Raw genomic sequence first — 15892 nt, 5'->3', positions numbered from 1 at the left:
ATTTGCATAAAATGAATTGGATAAAATGGGAGAATCACATAAAAGTGGACAAAATGATACTGTATTACTTATAAAAACCTAATGACACATAATGTGTCTCTTTGTATACTGGCCTAGTTTAATATGAACTGATGAAAGGTGTGTCATGTGATAAAGGCTCAAAAAACAGACCACATTGTGTGTGTTTGTGTGTCTAGAGCTCACATACTGGACATCCCCTAACACACATATTGATCAAATCTGCCAACGCTTTAGGATTGGATGGTTTAATGTGGGCAAATCTGATCTCATTTAAGAGGTGTGAAGCAGGTCATGTTTGTACAAAGAGTGAAGGAGAGACCGCTGGGGAAGGGCTTGAAGGTATTGATTGGGGACACTAACACTGATGAACTAACACTTGACAAAGTATTAGTTCAGGGGTCAGATGTAGAACAACATGAAATGCTTACTTTAATCAGGTTTAATCTGTCATACTGTAAAACAACCAAAACATGATGAATTAACAAAAGAAAAGCAAGCCTTTATGAATTTACATCAAGTAAGCCTGTCAAGGTAATTTAATGTGAGGAAATCCATAAGATTCCCTGTAAATGAATGAGTTATTTTAAGGATACTACATGGTGAACTGTCTAACTTGAAATCGTAAAATGAGTTTGCAATGAGTTTACAACTTATGAAAAAATTACAAGGATGTTCAATAAATTAGTAGAAAAACTAGAACATGGTTTAATAGGAAACATTACATATATTCTTCACTACAATCCCAGAATGCATTGCAACAAGTTCAGTTGAGGAATATTGTTTTCAAGATGTTTTATGGAGAGAACTGTCTATATTTTAAATACACTTGTATTTCATTCAGAAAACGCATGCCCTTAGAAACATGACAGTGAAGAGGTTTGATCTATTGGCTCTCAGTGTCCAGGATGCACTTCAGACTCAAATATTCGAAATATTTATTAGGTAACAGAAAAAGTGTACAGAGAGGGTGAGCGTGAGTATTTGCTTAAACACACAGACACACACAGGTGGAGACCGACAATGCTAGATCATACAGGCAAATCAATATCAAGGAAACAGCAAAATGCAGACACTGAAGCGGGCATAAATACTTTTACACGGAGGGAGTAAAAGAGGGCGAGAGATGAAGTGAACTCAGAACAGAAGAGAGAAATGCTTACTTTGGAAAGTCGCTTGTGAGACTAGCATGCATCGAGGAGAGAAACACAAATCAGAGAACTGAACACAAATCAGAACGAACCACAAACAGCCAGAAAAAACACAAGAGTCAAGATTAGATCAGAGACATTTAACAAGATATAAGCAAAAATACCAAACTCTAGAAAAAAATCAGTTGAGTGAAAAATGAAAAACAAACAGGAAGAACAAGCGACTCTAACACAATATTTGAAAGCCACTGCTGAAATGAGACAGAGAGACAGAATCATGTTATGAGACGTTGAGAACAAATGAATGCAGAAATATATTCGCTTGCACATTCTTTCATAAATTTTTATTTGATCCATTTATTCATCCTCTCACCCATTCAGGTATTGATTCATTCTGTAATTTACATCTACTCATACAATCATTACTGTTAATTGGCAGCCATGGATACAGTAGCAGTAGTTTTAATAAAAAAAAAATTAAAAAAAAATTTGCAATCTGTTTCTTTTACATCTCTCTCGCCATCTCTGCGTGAAACATAAGTCATATTAAATCAAATTGTCATTTCTCAAATTATAAATCATCAAAATTATATTACGCTGTTATGAGATATATTAATAGGGCTGTCAAACGATTAATCGTGACTAATCGTATGTAAAATAAAAGTTTTTGTTTACAAAATATACAGTATGTGTTTACTATGTATAATAATTATGTGTATTTTAAGAAAATACATATTCATATATTAAGTATTAATATTTATATACAATATATATAAATATATATATATATATATATATATATATACACAAACGTGAAAATATTTCTTAAAAGTCTGTGTATTTATATATGGATAATTATTATACACAGTACACAGACATAAATTGCCTAAACAAAAACTTTTATTTTGCATACGATTAGTCACGATTAATAGTTTGAAAGCCCTACATAATAACCTTACATTATAAATTACATTTAAATGAATTTAAAAAATAACCTCTTCAATTTCACAGCTTTAAAATAAATTTTAATGCTTTTGGTTTAAAAATAGTTTTTTTTCCCTACAATTTTTAACCTAATTACGGTGTGACATTTTTCTTTTAAAATTACGTTTTGCCATTTAATCATATCTGAGATTTTACGGCATTTTAGGGGATTTATCTCCTTATGGTGGGATAGATGCTTGCAAAAACTTTTTTTCTGAGATAACAACAAACATAATATGTGTGGTAAGGTAACTTGTAATTGTTAGAACAACATTACTTTTTAAAACACACTAACTTTACAAAGTGACACAAAAGAACAGACATTACGAAAAGAAACATAATTTAATGTTGTGTCCACTTGAAGGGATAGTTCACCCAAAAATTCTGTCATGATTTACTCAATCTCTAGTTGTTCCAAACCTGTATAAACTTCTTTGTGTGGTAAAACACAGAGAAAGATATGTGGAAGAATACTTGTAACCAAACTCCACTGACTACCATTGTCACAAAGACACACAGATGAGGATCCAAATGCAGTTTATTAATACAAAGTCAAAATCCCCAAAACAGGCATCTACCCTAACAGAGGTGGTCAGTCCAAACAAAGCAAACAAATCTAGAGGGCAAGGGCAAAGGCAAACAGACCTCAAGGCAAGACAAAATCAGAAATCCAGACAGAGAAACCACTTGCAATGAGTCACTGAGAAAATCGGGTTTGAATAAGCAGACAAACAACAATTAGCAGGACACAGATGTAACTAATGATGAATAATGAGTCTGGGCAATGGTTTATGGGTAATGTAGTCCAGTTGAAAGAAAACAGTCTGGTTGACGTGGGAAGTTCCCTCTGGAGATCCTTTGAGGGCTCTCCAGCTGGTGATTGTGACAACCAGTGGGAAAAATGACAATGGTAGTCAAAAGTGCCCCAGAACTGTCTGCGGTCCTACATTCTTCAAAATATCTTCCCCATTGACTACCATAAAACTGTTTGGTTATAAGCATTCTTCCAAATATATTTCTCTGTGTTTATCAGAACAAACAAAATAAACAGATTTGGAACAACTCTAAGTTAACAGATTTTTGTTTTTGGGTGATCTATCCCTTTAATTTGCTAGGATTTTAGACCGTTAACCAAAGTGGCTCATATTTGGTTGACTTCACCATATGGTTATGAAATTGTTACAGATGATGATGAACATATCAAACGGTACCTGTCCTACCAAATCAGCTAACGCATGTTATGACTGGACAACAGGAAGCTAGGTGACACAAGCAACTTGACTGTTGATACTCATGTGTGCTAGTGTTGACAAGGATCATCAAAAGGATGAAGGAGACCTAACAGGTGGGTCTGGCGGAGAAAGGGTCATACCTTGGAGTTCTTGCCCCCGCTGCGTGTAGATTGACCAGACAGGGTGCGTGTGACCAGCTGTTCGGGTGTGGAGGGGGATTTGGAGGTGTCGGACTGCTCGGAGCCTTTTTCCACCATGTTATCTGTCTCTACGCTCTGCAGAGTGGGAGACCGACAGCGCTTCCGCAGAACCGGAGAGCAGGCAGGGGAACTCCGGTTAGAGTTACTGGCAGTGCTGGAGATTGAAAGAGAGACAGACATGTTTTAAGTCGTAGTTGTTAACAGACACATTTGATATGACCACATCATTAATGTTTGCCTCGAAATGATTGTATCAAAACATCTGAAACAACATAAATACAAGTAAACTTGCGAGAAAAGGTGCTACAAAAGGTTTTGGTTCACCAAAAAACTATAATTCAAAGGTTGTAAAACCAATATCTTAATCTAAATCACTTAAAAGTAAAAAGGCTTTTCCCACTATAAAAGAATATTTTATAAAGAGCTGTCAATCGATTAAAAAAGCACGATTGATTGCACATAACATTAATGCTTTTAAATAAATGTAAACATTCTAATAATTTTACATTTAGTCTTTAAATTAATGTAGAAACAACAGATTTCTTTAACAACATCAATTTATGAATGAAAGCCAACTGTGGTTAGGAAGACGTGACGAGAGCCGTGAGGCAGGGCCGGTGGCGTGATTGATAGTTTGAATCGGCTGTGCGCACACCGGTCCCGGATATCTCACGGTGGAGATTGGGAGCATAAGAGGAAGAGCGACAGGACTGTTGACGAGAGAGGACCGGGCCCGGACATGTTTAAGTTTGTATTTATGTTCTTGTGGCCGGCGGTCGACCGTGAGGTGGCTGCCGGCATTTTACTTCGTGTTTTTGTTTGTTTATTTTATAAAAAACTTTATTTGAATGTCTTCCGGCTCCCGCCTCCTTCCTTTTAATGAACCTCATTACACAAACATTCTGATATTAGTACTGCAACTGATGTCTCTGATGAAGGCCTTCGGGCCCCATGTGTTTATCTATACTGAATGCGTCAAAGCAATTTCAATCACGCTTAAATGGTTTAAAGGCCTTTACATGAATGACAGCATGATTTTATTATGTAATGCTAGGCGAAGAATGACAACATAAACGGATGCTGCATTAATTTCGTTGACATTTATTGCTTGTTAATCTGAACGCATTAACGTTGACAGTCCTACTTTAGTAAAACTGAAAGGTTATTTTGGCTGTAAAAGTTTTTTATGGAACTATTCAGTCAAAAATTCGTTTTTTTACAAGTGTCCACTGTCGACTTTGGTATTTTTTTTTACTTTATTGTCATTGTTTTGAAAAACGGCAATGATCCACAATGTAAACAACAAATAACAATGTGATGCACAACCTGGAAGTAGGGATGGGCCGGTATGAGATTCTGACGGTGTGATAACCTTGAGCAAAACTACCACGGTTACCCGTTGTCACGGTATTACTATTGCATATATACTAGTGGTGGGCATAGATTAATTTTTTTAATCTAGATTAAAATAGCTCATTTGAATTCTGCCGAAGGCATTCGGAATATGTGTGCTACCCAAATACTGACTAAAAGTAAGTCTTTGAGAACGGGTTTCTCAAGCCAGGTGGAGCATTAGACCAGGGGCTCATCTCCTGTTTCCAAAATGCATCACAAACTGCTTGAGAAAGCTGTTCTACTATGATAATTGGTGATGAAAATTAAATTATGTTCAATAAGATGAACTTGTGTTTACTTCCGCATTACCTAAGGGATGATTTGCGTTTAGGTGGTACTTGAGACTGGAAGAGCTCCTACAGTACATTTACATTTAGTCATTCAGCAGATGCTTTTATCCAAAGCGACTTACAAAGAGTTAGGGAGCAACAAGCGATATGTCATACAGGAGCCATAATACATTAGATCTCAATACAAAGTTACTGGTTTCAACTAAAGCTAAACCACTACCTGTTGAGAGAAAGTGTCTTTTTTAAACCAATTCCGCATTGCAAAAGGTGCAAACAACCTTAGTCTTGTCGATGTTTTTATTGGGAAGCTTCTTAAAAATTAATATTCCCTGAAGCAAACCCGGCGGCTTCACAGCTGCATCCATGTTAGCACGTCACGTTTGATGCGGTAATTTCACAGTAACGTTATGTTGTGTTCAGACCAAACGCGAATGGCGCGTCAAGCGCGAGTGATTTATATGTTAATTCAAAGAGCCAATAGACCTACTTGCTGCGCGAATCGCTCGAATGAAGCCCTGGTTATGAGATGATGAGGCGGCTTCTGCTTCCGCGAATGACGCGAATCACGCGAGTTGAAAAATCTCGTTCTCGCCCCGTACAGTGCAGTTAAGCTGGTATACATCCGCGCTAAAATATCAAGGTGAAAATCATCATAGCTTGCGTAGTATAGACCCAGCTCCCAACCCAACTTTGAGAATAGATTAACGGCGACATTTTTTTTATCGCGCGATAACGCCGTTAACGGCCCACCACTAATATATACAGTTTGTTTTTTTGAATAAAAACAAAGGTTTTCCACTGAACACCTGAAAATTACCTTAATTAAATATAAGAAAAACAGTCACTCAAGTGAGCCTCCATCTGCATCTCATCAATTAAAACAATTTCTGTAAAAAAGCAGTCATCGAACCTGCAGCTGTACAATGTTTTTGTAGACATGTTTTCTTTCTACACATTTATTTTTCAGTCCAAGTTATAATGCAGGAACGTAATCATGTTCCCCTAGTTCAAACTAGTTTATCTTGGGCTAGTTGATTAGCTATATTATTTACCTCGCCTATCTGTTTCTCTGGGCTGCCTTCATACACAGATGCAGCCTCTGAAGTCATAGCGTTCGGCTGCTAGGAAATGAAAAGTGTAAAACAAGGTCTGTTCTACAGTCTCAGAAAGGCCTTTAGAAAGACAAGAGAGAAAAAGTGTGTGTGCGCGCGTACTGATCACAGTTATTAGAGGAGGTAGATGTCCACTGTGGACAGTCATGTTAATCACAGCTTCACACAGGCAGTTTAGTAGACAACCGCAAATCACTACTTTAACAACCTTTAACATTTGGGATTTTATGTTATCTAATAAAGTTTGAAAGAATATCCATGTTAATGTTGTGATTGTGACCCTGACTGTAAAAACCCACCTACTAAAGACATTTTATTTATTTTTTACATTAAATAATAACTCTACATAATGTAAAGAACAGTCAGTGTAAATATTATCTTGATATCTTTAATATTGAGTAATGCCATGACAAATATTGGAGTGAGCTTTTCGGAAGTCAAAATAACAATTTGGGCAAAATAATAAAATCCTTAAAAAAGTAAACATATAATCTATCATATAAAGTTATAAACACACATTATGTACTATTGGCTTTTTGGCTGTAGGGCCACTTTGATATGATTAAGAGAATAGATTAATAAAGACAAGATTTGTAAGACAAATGTTTATGGAGGGCCAGTTCAGTAAATTTGTGAATGTTTGCATGTGATAGATGAATGTTAACGCAAGTAAGTGTTTTTATTTATTTTTCATGTTTATTATACGGTCTGTCTATTATGTAACTTCACAAAAAAACACAAATATTTGTATTTCTATCATGTGGGGAACGTTGCGCTGACTTCTATTGTTTTCAAACTAAGATAAAGATATCCCCTAAACTAACATTATTTTGTGAAAATCATTAAGTCATTATGTTTTTGTGAGGACCATTGGTATGTGGTTGGTTTGATGTTTTTAGTCCTCACAATGTAGGCCAAACCTGACCCTCACATTCACACAACAAAACAGATCATTTGTATGCATCTGGTTTCAGTGAACCATCATTTATCACATCACATACTGGTTGAGTGGCTAATAGTCTAACAAAACTGCTTCACACTGCCTTTTCTCCTGTCTGATGGGATCTATTCACCAATCACATCTCAGCGAAATATGCCATTTCCATCTTAATCACAAACAACGCATTTTTCCATCCACATTTAAAGCTTAATTCTGTAAAAGTGTATGAATATCTGTTTGTCTGAGAAGTAGTCAGGCGGAGAGCACAGAAAATCCAAAATAATGGGAATCACACACACGCACATACACACTACTTTCTGTAGCCTACCACGAGTGAATATGTTTCCATGGAAACAGTCAGCGGAGGATTGGCCAAGTTTGGAAGTGTTTGGACTCCAAAGGGGAAGAGAGAGAGAGGAAAAGAGAGACAGGGAGTGGGAGAAAGAGAGAGATGGTGGAGCTTGAGTTGTTTGATAAAGGCACCGCATCGTCAAATCTCTCTTCACCGAGGAAATGCTTATGATGTCATCAAAACGTGTGTTTTGAAGTATCTGCAGTACATGCAAGCATTCCCCACATGCAGGACTCCTGATATGACAGCCCAGCAGCATTAATGTTGCTGTGGCAACAAAAGTGATATAAAATATTCAGAGTACCATGCTAAAAAGCTCTCCACGACACCACGTTTCACCACGACAAGAGCACTAAACACCACAAAGATATTAAGTTCATTTCACTTTCACCTATTAATTAATTCATTCATTTCCAAAACATGAACTACTACAGTTACAGTATTGTACTATTATAAACCCCTCCTTTAAACAATATGGGATCTCCTCTAAACATTAAGAACACTGTATAAATTGCTGTAGTTATGCAGCTAGTTACCAGCAACTTACTGTAGATTTATATTCATCTAATTTATTGGCAATAGTTTGTTCAAAGATATCTTTACAGAAAAAAACTATAAATTCACAGCCTAATGCAAAGCATTTTGGAAACGAGAAATCCTCATCAACTATTTTCTGTTTTTTCCCCTTACTTTGCTTTGCACAAGGCTGTTTTATAGAATAGTTTATATTTTATTTTATCTACGTAAAGAAAGAGACTTGTTAATGTTTAATGTTCATTTATCTTTGAACAAACTATTACCAGTTAATTAGATCTACAGTAAGTTACTGGCAAACTGCTGCCAGTAATACTGTAATTAATATAGATTTTTTTAAAGTGAAGCTTTCAAACTATTCCTGTTATTTTGTTTAATATCTTTGCTGAAAGTAGCTTATAATTCCATTTTAATTTCGTTCATGTTCTGTTATAAAATAACCATTTAAGGAAGCAATGTGGAGATTTTAGCGGCAAGGTTGCGAATTGCACACAACGGATCACTTCACTCCTCCCTTTCGAAGCACTATGGCATCCCTCGCAAAACAAAGTTGACGTAACGTTTTCGCTTATTTGCCGAAGGAGATAATGTATTTATGAAATGCGTTCTGTAGAGCCGTTTGACCGTTTAGGGCTATTGTAGAAACAACATGATGAATTCCATGAAAGGGGACCAGCGGTGTATGTAGACAGAAATAGTTCATTCTAAAGTAAGAAAAACATAACGCTTCAATATGTGAGGTCTTTATAAACCTCTGAATACAGTTTTGTATATTATATTGCATTTCTTTCAATACAGAAGTTCCCCCCAAATATTACACATTTGACCTTTAATTTACTGTAGTAACTGCGGTAACTGTTATTTTAAAAGAAACAATAGTAAGGTTTACTTGGCAAATATTTGTAATGTACTCATGACTCTATTTATCCATCTATGTATTGTCTGAATAGAAAACAGGAAATCACAAACAAAAACACTCACAGTAACATTGTAAGAGCCAACCAGGCTCTCCTAAAAAGTAATTGATCTCACTGCCACATTCTCAACAGGGTCCTAAAACCCACCTATTTTGGCCCTTTTTGAACAATAACAGCCCCATCCAGTTTGCTATGGGAAGGTCTCTGGGTTGTTCCGGAAGCCTGTGTTTTCTCTGCAGTATTGGCTGAGCCTGAATAATGACCGACTGCCAGGACCCAAAACACTCACTCACGCATGCACACACACGCACGTACACACACACACACGTGTTTAAAAGAGGAAACCAATCGGAACTAACCCACACTGTTATACAACAAGTACAAAATCACTCCAATCAGGTTTGTAAAAGTGTGTGTGTACTGTATGTGCACCTACTCTCAGGTTTAATCATGAGATGGACCAGACCATCACTCAGCCTGTCTGTGTGTCTGTAAGTGTCAACACAGAAATCTAAACAAAACCTGGCGCTAACATCCGAAACAAAATACAGTCCAGACAAACCATTGTTTGGTATATAAATCCATATCTCAACAATACAACATAATGTGATGGTTAAAGCCAAGTCAAGAGTCAAAATATGCCAAATATTTTGCAATTAAACAAACGCATACAAATGAAATGTGCTGAGCTATAGGTAAGCAGACGTAAGAGGTGTGGAGAGCAAATGGCTGTGTGCAACCGCTTCAGACAGACACCCAGTGTGGGTGTGACAGAGACCATGTGCCACACCCAACACATGCAGCCAAATCAAAACAAACACACAAACACACTCAGTCCTCCTCATGTCGGAGAGGAACGATTAACGGATACAAGTGAAGAAGCGCATTCAGAGCACATCGGCATGAGCCCATTGACTAACAAAGCAGAGATACCGCACCTCGACTCGCTTATGTGCACAAACACAAAGCCATGTAAAAATATCCACAACATTTACATCCTGAAAAGAAAATCACAGTTGCAACGTCTTGGACTGACCTGGCTGCCATGTATCACAAATCCGTTGGTCTTCGCAGCATTTGGGAGAGATGGATGGTTTGAGAGATCGAGGACAAGAATAAAAGAGGCATTTCCAAATGAAAGATGAGCAAATTTAGCAGTCTGTCTGCGACGGTATCTCTACTCCTCTACTCACGCTTGTAGCTCATCTCTCTCTCTCGCTCCCTCTTTCTCTGCACGGCACTGTCTTTCAATGCATCTGAGAGCTCAAGGCTCGGGAGACAGAAATGCCTCATACACGCTTCTGAGAGGGTGATGGAGAGAGACGATAAAGAAAGAGAGGATCGTGGAGAGAGCTTGAGCAAAAAGAGAAAGGTAGCTGAGAAAATTACGGAGACAAAACCTGGAGTGTATAAAAGCCAATGGGGGAGAGAGAGACGGAGAGAGAGAGATGCATTCTAGTGGATTGGTACTGTGAGCCAGTTGGCTTGTTAATTATTCAGTCTTGATGAAAGAACCAGATCTGACATCATTCACTTTCAGTTCACTTTACAAACCACACACACAAATACATGGAGGACAAACACACTCATACACAAACAGCTTCAAATCCACTTAATCCGTCAAATCAATCCATTTACATTTAGATCAGAATGTCACATCTGTGTTTAAAGTTGTTTAACCTTAATGATATCTGAGGTAATAACAAGGACGTCCAAGATGACTACATTTAAAAAAAAAAAAAATTTTATTATAATTTATTATTTTTTAAAGATCTGGATTTATTCCTGATATTAAAATTATAATTAAATACAACCATCATTCTGATCATTTTTGCTCTCGCTCTCAGCACGAAGACAGGACTGGGTCTCATTTGACCTTTTTCTAAGCTTGTGTAAACAAGCAGATTTCCGAGAAATATCAATCAAAGACATTTTAGAAAGTAATTTATTAGCCGAGCTTGCAACACCCGGTTTAAATTATTTATTTTTATGCTCATCGGAATAAAAACATCCCCACAGTGCATTATTGAGTGTTGCTTCACACACTTAAAATATGTAACTGTTATTTAACACAAAACTTTTTACACTTCAATTTTTTTTAAAAATATTAAAGTGGTGGAATCACGGAAATATACTGTTTAAATAAAGGAAATGTAAGTTAAAAAATGTGTAAATCAGAGTAACTCAAATATTTCTATTAGAATTAACCCAAAATATGAAGTGTATGTTGAAATATAATTTGTTAATTAAATACTTTTTTCATTAAATAAACTTGTATGTATATGTATTTCCCATTGAAAAAAGTCTGTTAACAATTATTTAAAAGATTTTATTAAGGTAATATAGCGAGACACGGGGTGCACATTACTACAGTCTTTGAGTTATGACCTAGCTGGCAATATGAATTGAAGAATGAATCAGGCCTGAAATGACAAAGTACTACAAAGTGCACTTGAAGGACTGTGAAAGACCAATGCGAACAACTAAAAGTGACAGTCACAATAAGCACTCAACAAACCCTCTGACTCATAGCAAAAAACTGATGAATAAAATGTTTTACTCAACTAAACATTTAGCAAAACTGTATCCATAAATTGAGTGTTAAGTACACATGTTCTTTGGGTCCAAAATCTTCGCGGAAAGCATATTTGACATTATTCTGTAGTTTTGTGGTGTTTTAAGCCCGTCTAAGGATCACTTAAAAGTTTGTCTTTACATAATATATGGCCATGCTACTGTGCATATTAATTTTGTACTTATAAACACATACACATACACGTATACACAGTATATTAAAGAAAAAATATAAACATTTATAAGTTTAATTATTGGTAAATTTAAATAAATACATGGAAGTATTTCCTAAATATGTATACATGTAAGTTTTTATAGATACAAAATTAATATGCAATAGGCCTACACATACATATATTATGATATCAAACTTTTGTTCTGGATGAAATCGTTTGATAGCTCTACTTTTTTACCTTTTATTTTTTATTGATGAGGGATTAAATTGATTTATTGAAATGTATTTACTGAATTTATCATTTGTTGATTATTTACAAAAAAATCTATTTTAAACACACATTTCTCTTCAACTGATGTATTGAAATACTTATAAAGGCATGGTTTATTTGAACTATTTTTGAAATTATGAAAGAAACCCACTTTCACAAATGAGGACAAGCGAAATATACTATAAATCATAATAATCTTCTTCTAATCCCTTTCTAAAATACACTGTAGAACAACAGCACTTAAATCTGGTGCCCATTATGTTGGTGCTCAGACAACAGAATGACTGAACGCTTTTTTCAACCTACTCGGGCCTTTCAACAATATCTATTACTGTCACTCAGGTGTATCTATATACTGTGTTTTAAAAGTCAAAATACAGCTATTTTTGTGGAATATAAAACAAGAGGTTTAGCACAAACACACAGATCCCGTGGCCATGCAAAACTTTTCATTCCATTGACTGCAATTCATAAGCATGCAAATGCGTAAACGAGAGACAAACCCAAACATTTTGCATTTCGCTGCATTCTCAAGGTCAAGTTTGGTGAACTCTGACCTGCAAAATGTATATGCTGTGACAAAGTGTGACCGACAGCAGATCGATACGCCACAGCATGACCTTTTCAGCAGGAGGCAGCGCAAATAACAATAACACACAATCCATACATTATAGCTTAACGAAAACAACAATAAAATGCAAATTCATAGAATCCATGATGTGTAACTAAAATGCTCAATGTTTTTTTCGGTTTTACAGCTCAGCTTTGGATGGCAGCGTCAGACCAACGGTGTACTGCATGTGTGAGATGCATGACTGTTTCTGTGCAATTCGTCCTCAAGTAAAAGTGCTAAATCTGAATCATGGCAACTATCACATTGCTGCCAGCTGCCTTTGTACTGTTTACAGCGTTGTCATGGAAACCCGGCCTTGGCAGGACACGACTGGGTCGGAAGTTCCCAGTGACGGCAGATATCGTAGAGGAGCCATATCCATGGTGACAGAGACGGCCGTCCACACGGAGGTTCTGTGATTCTGAATCTATGTATGACACAAACACAGACAATCTCTAACACACAACAAGAACACAAACACACCAATAAATATGAGACCGGTAAAGTGGTGTGAAAGTATAGACTGTCTCATACTGAGATCACAAATAATATGAATGGAGTTGTCCCGCAGGGGGCGCTGTTTTAAATCACTACATGAAGTCCAAGCACAACAAAAATAGATGAGCAGTTTTTCTTTGTATATTTTACAAATAAATTGTAAAATAAACTATTTAAGAGTGTAAAAAAAGGTAAAATAAAGTTTTACTACTCGAAAAGTCTAAATGATATAGATTGATATGATTTGTTAAAATCCACCAGGAGAAGTTCAAAACACAATATGGTGTGTGACTGAAGGTTGAATATAATAATTTTTAATTAATAATGCTAATCATTTTAAATGGCACAGCAAAAGCATTTTATAGCAATCTTAGACCGTGTCCACAACAAATAAAACATTTTCTAATATAGAATCAAGATCTTACAAGGAAAAAGACCTTTTCTAGTGTGATGTCTGTTTCTTTCACTTGGACTGTGTAGAGAAAATTCTACAATTGTGCTTTGAATGTAGTTTTTTTCAGTTCACAAGGATTTATATGCAGTGCATGGATGCAGAGAAATGAGCTCACAAAAATGATGCCTCTTAGAAATTTCAGCAGCCTGCTGCTCCTGGGGCAGCTAGTCATGTGTGCGAGCATCCTTGCCATGCAATATGCTTGATATATCACAAATGCCAAGAAAAGTGCCTTCCTAAGCCAAAACTACCCAACATCAACGGCAGGAGCAGAGGGGGAGTGGTCAACAACGATAGGGTCACAAAATGGTATTTCATCCAAAAAGTAACCCGAAGAACTGCACAGAGGAAACATGTGTCTTAATGACAACTTGGAGCCATTCTGGAAACTTGGAGCTCATCCAGAGGGTCTACTTAATGTTATTTTTTGCAATGCAGTGATACCTATTGCTAAATGCTCGAACTGAAATGAGAACTGTGACATTGTTTTTGTTTTGTGTCCATCCATATGACCAGCATTGAGCAAATGAGAAAATACTCTTCACATGTACCCTTCACAAAAGCAACTTCAAGGAACACAAAACCACTGCTGTAAAAGGCTTGTTAATAAAAAAAGGTTAACTGCAAGCTTTATCACAAAAAGTCCTCCTGAACATACATGACAAAATACTGCATGACAGAAGAAGAAACAAAAGCACATGATAGAGCAGCAATACATCTCTTGTTCATTCCACCTATTGACATCAGCAACTGGATCACGACTGATCAAACAACAGTAAACAACACAGCGAGCTCATTAGTAATGCTCGTGCGATCTGCCACGTCTCCTGGTTTGAGATTATAAAGTGTTTAGACATTTCCTTCCTGTCCACTTCCCTCAGAGTCTAGCACAGGAAGAGGTCAAAATGGATCTACTGTACAGCAGGTGTTCATGGTCATTTTTCAATTTGAATATACATCAACTACAGATTTACTAGTATTTTTAGAATAACCAGTGATTGTAAATTTAACTCTATATGAATATGAATGTCTTAGAGAACTAAAGCATTCATAGACTTCTAAGACAAATGAGTTTGCATAAACATGGAGTGCAGAAGAAACAGCATTTATAATTTGCTGCATACAGAGTTTGTGTCTGAATCCTGCAATAATTCCGACTCTATGAGCTGCCCTATTTAAAGCTTGACAGAGCTGTCGCTTAGACAGAAAGAGGCAAAAGATGAGCAGCGTCCACAGGGAAATCAGAGTGATAAAAAAGTCCTCCAATGCAGGTGATAGAAAAAGAGAACAGAGTAAAAAAGAGAGAGAGAGAGAGATTTTGCCAGAAAGCACATTTTGTCTAGTATTTTTTAATTGAATGCAAAGACTAGTGAAAATAGGAAGCTCATTAGACCTGCTTAGTGCGGCAGCTCTTAAAGGGACCACGTTCTTAAACGTGTCGCTGTGACTCCTGTCACTAATGTTAATCAAAGAACAAAAGAAAAGAAGAAATCAATGTGATTTTGTAGCTTTAAAGGGACGCAAATCCAGGGGTTTTCTGCAATGTAAAAATAGTCAGTGGTATCCCCAGAACGTCTCTGTAAAGTTTCAGCTCAAAAATCACCACATATCTTTCATTACAATATGTTGAACATGGCCATTTGTGGCTGCAATGGAAAACGCGCTGTTTTTGTGTGTGTCTCTTTAAATTCAAATGAGCTTCTGCTCCCCTTCCCGTATGAAAAATAGGAGGTAGAGCGCTTACACATGTGCTTTGGATGACATCAAGACATGCAATATAGTGGAAAGCACAATTACGTCTGTTAAGCCTTGTCCAACCAAAACCATACACTAACTGCAATAAAAATCACCTTAATGCCTTGTTCATGAACACGAATTAAATGGAAAAGACAAAAACAAATACAGAACAACATATGCTGACCATTTGCTGTACGAAATGTTGTCAATTGATGATTAATCATGTGCACGCATATTACTAACAGACATAAACACGGATATAGGCATAAACATTCATTCAGAGTACTTGTCTATGACAGACAGGTATGTAAAGATCAGCGTGTGTTATTACGCTGGGAGTAGCAATTTCTGCGTAGCCTCATAGTCTTACAAAAGCGAACTCTGTTTCTATCCATATTGTCGCACTTAGGACATGCGAGAAAATACTGAACTCAACGACACTGCT

The 15892-nt window shown here is 36.5% G+C and overlaps 1 protein-coding gene across 4 annotated transcripts in view; it reads right to left on the bottom strand.

The window, feature by feature from the left end:
• gramd1bb (GRAM domain containing 1Bb) overlaps nucleotides 1-15892 on the bottom strand; it is an 81974-nt gene that overhangs the window by 19042 nt on the left and 47040 nt on the right. For all 4 annotated transcript variants that reach the window (XM_056765727.1, XM_056765729.1, XM_056765728.1 and 1 more), the window contains exon 4: nucleotides 3526-3739. In XM_056765727.1, the coding sequence (XP_056621705.1) occupies nucleotides 3526-3739 (214 nt within the window). The remainder of the gene's footprint in view (nucleotides 1-3525; nucleotides 3740-15892) is intronic.

Source organism: Triplophysa dalaica, chromosome 14 (genome assembly GCF_015846415.1).
Source record: "Triplophysa dalaica isolate WHDGS20190420 chromosome 14, ASM1584641v1, whole genome shotgun sequence".
Taxonomy (NCBI): Eukaryota; Metazoa; Chordata; class Actinopteri; order Cypriniformes; family Nemacheilidae; genus Triplophysa; species Triplophysa dalaica.
This window is presented reverse-complemented; position numbering and strand designations above follow the sequence as displayed.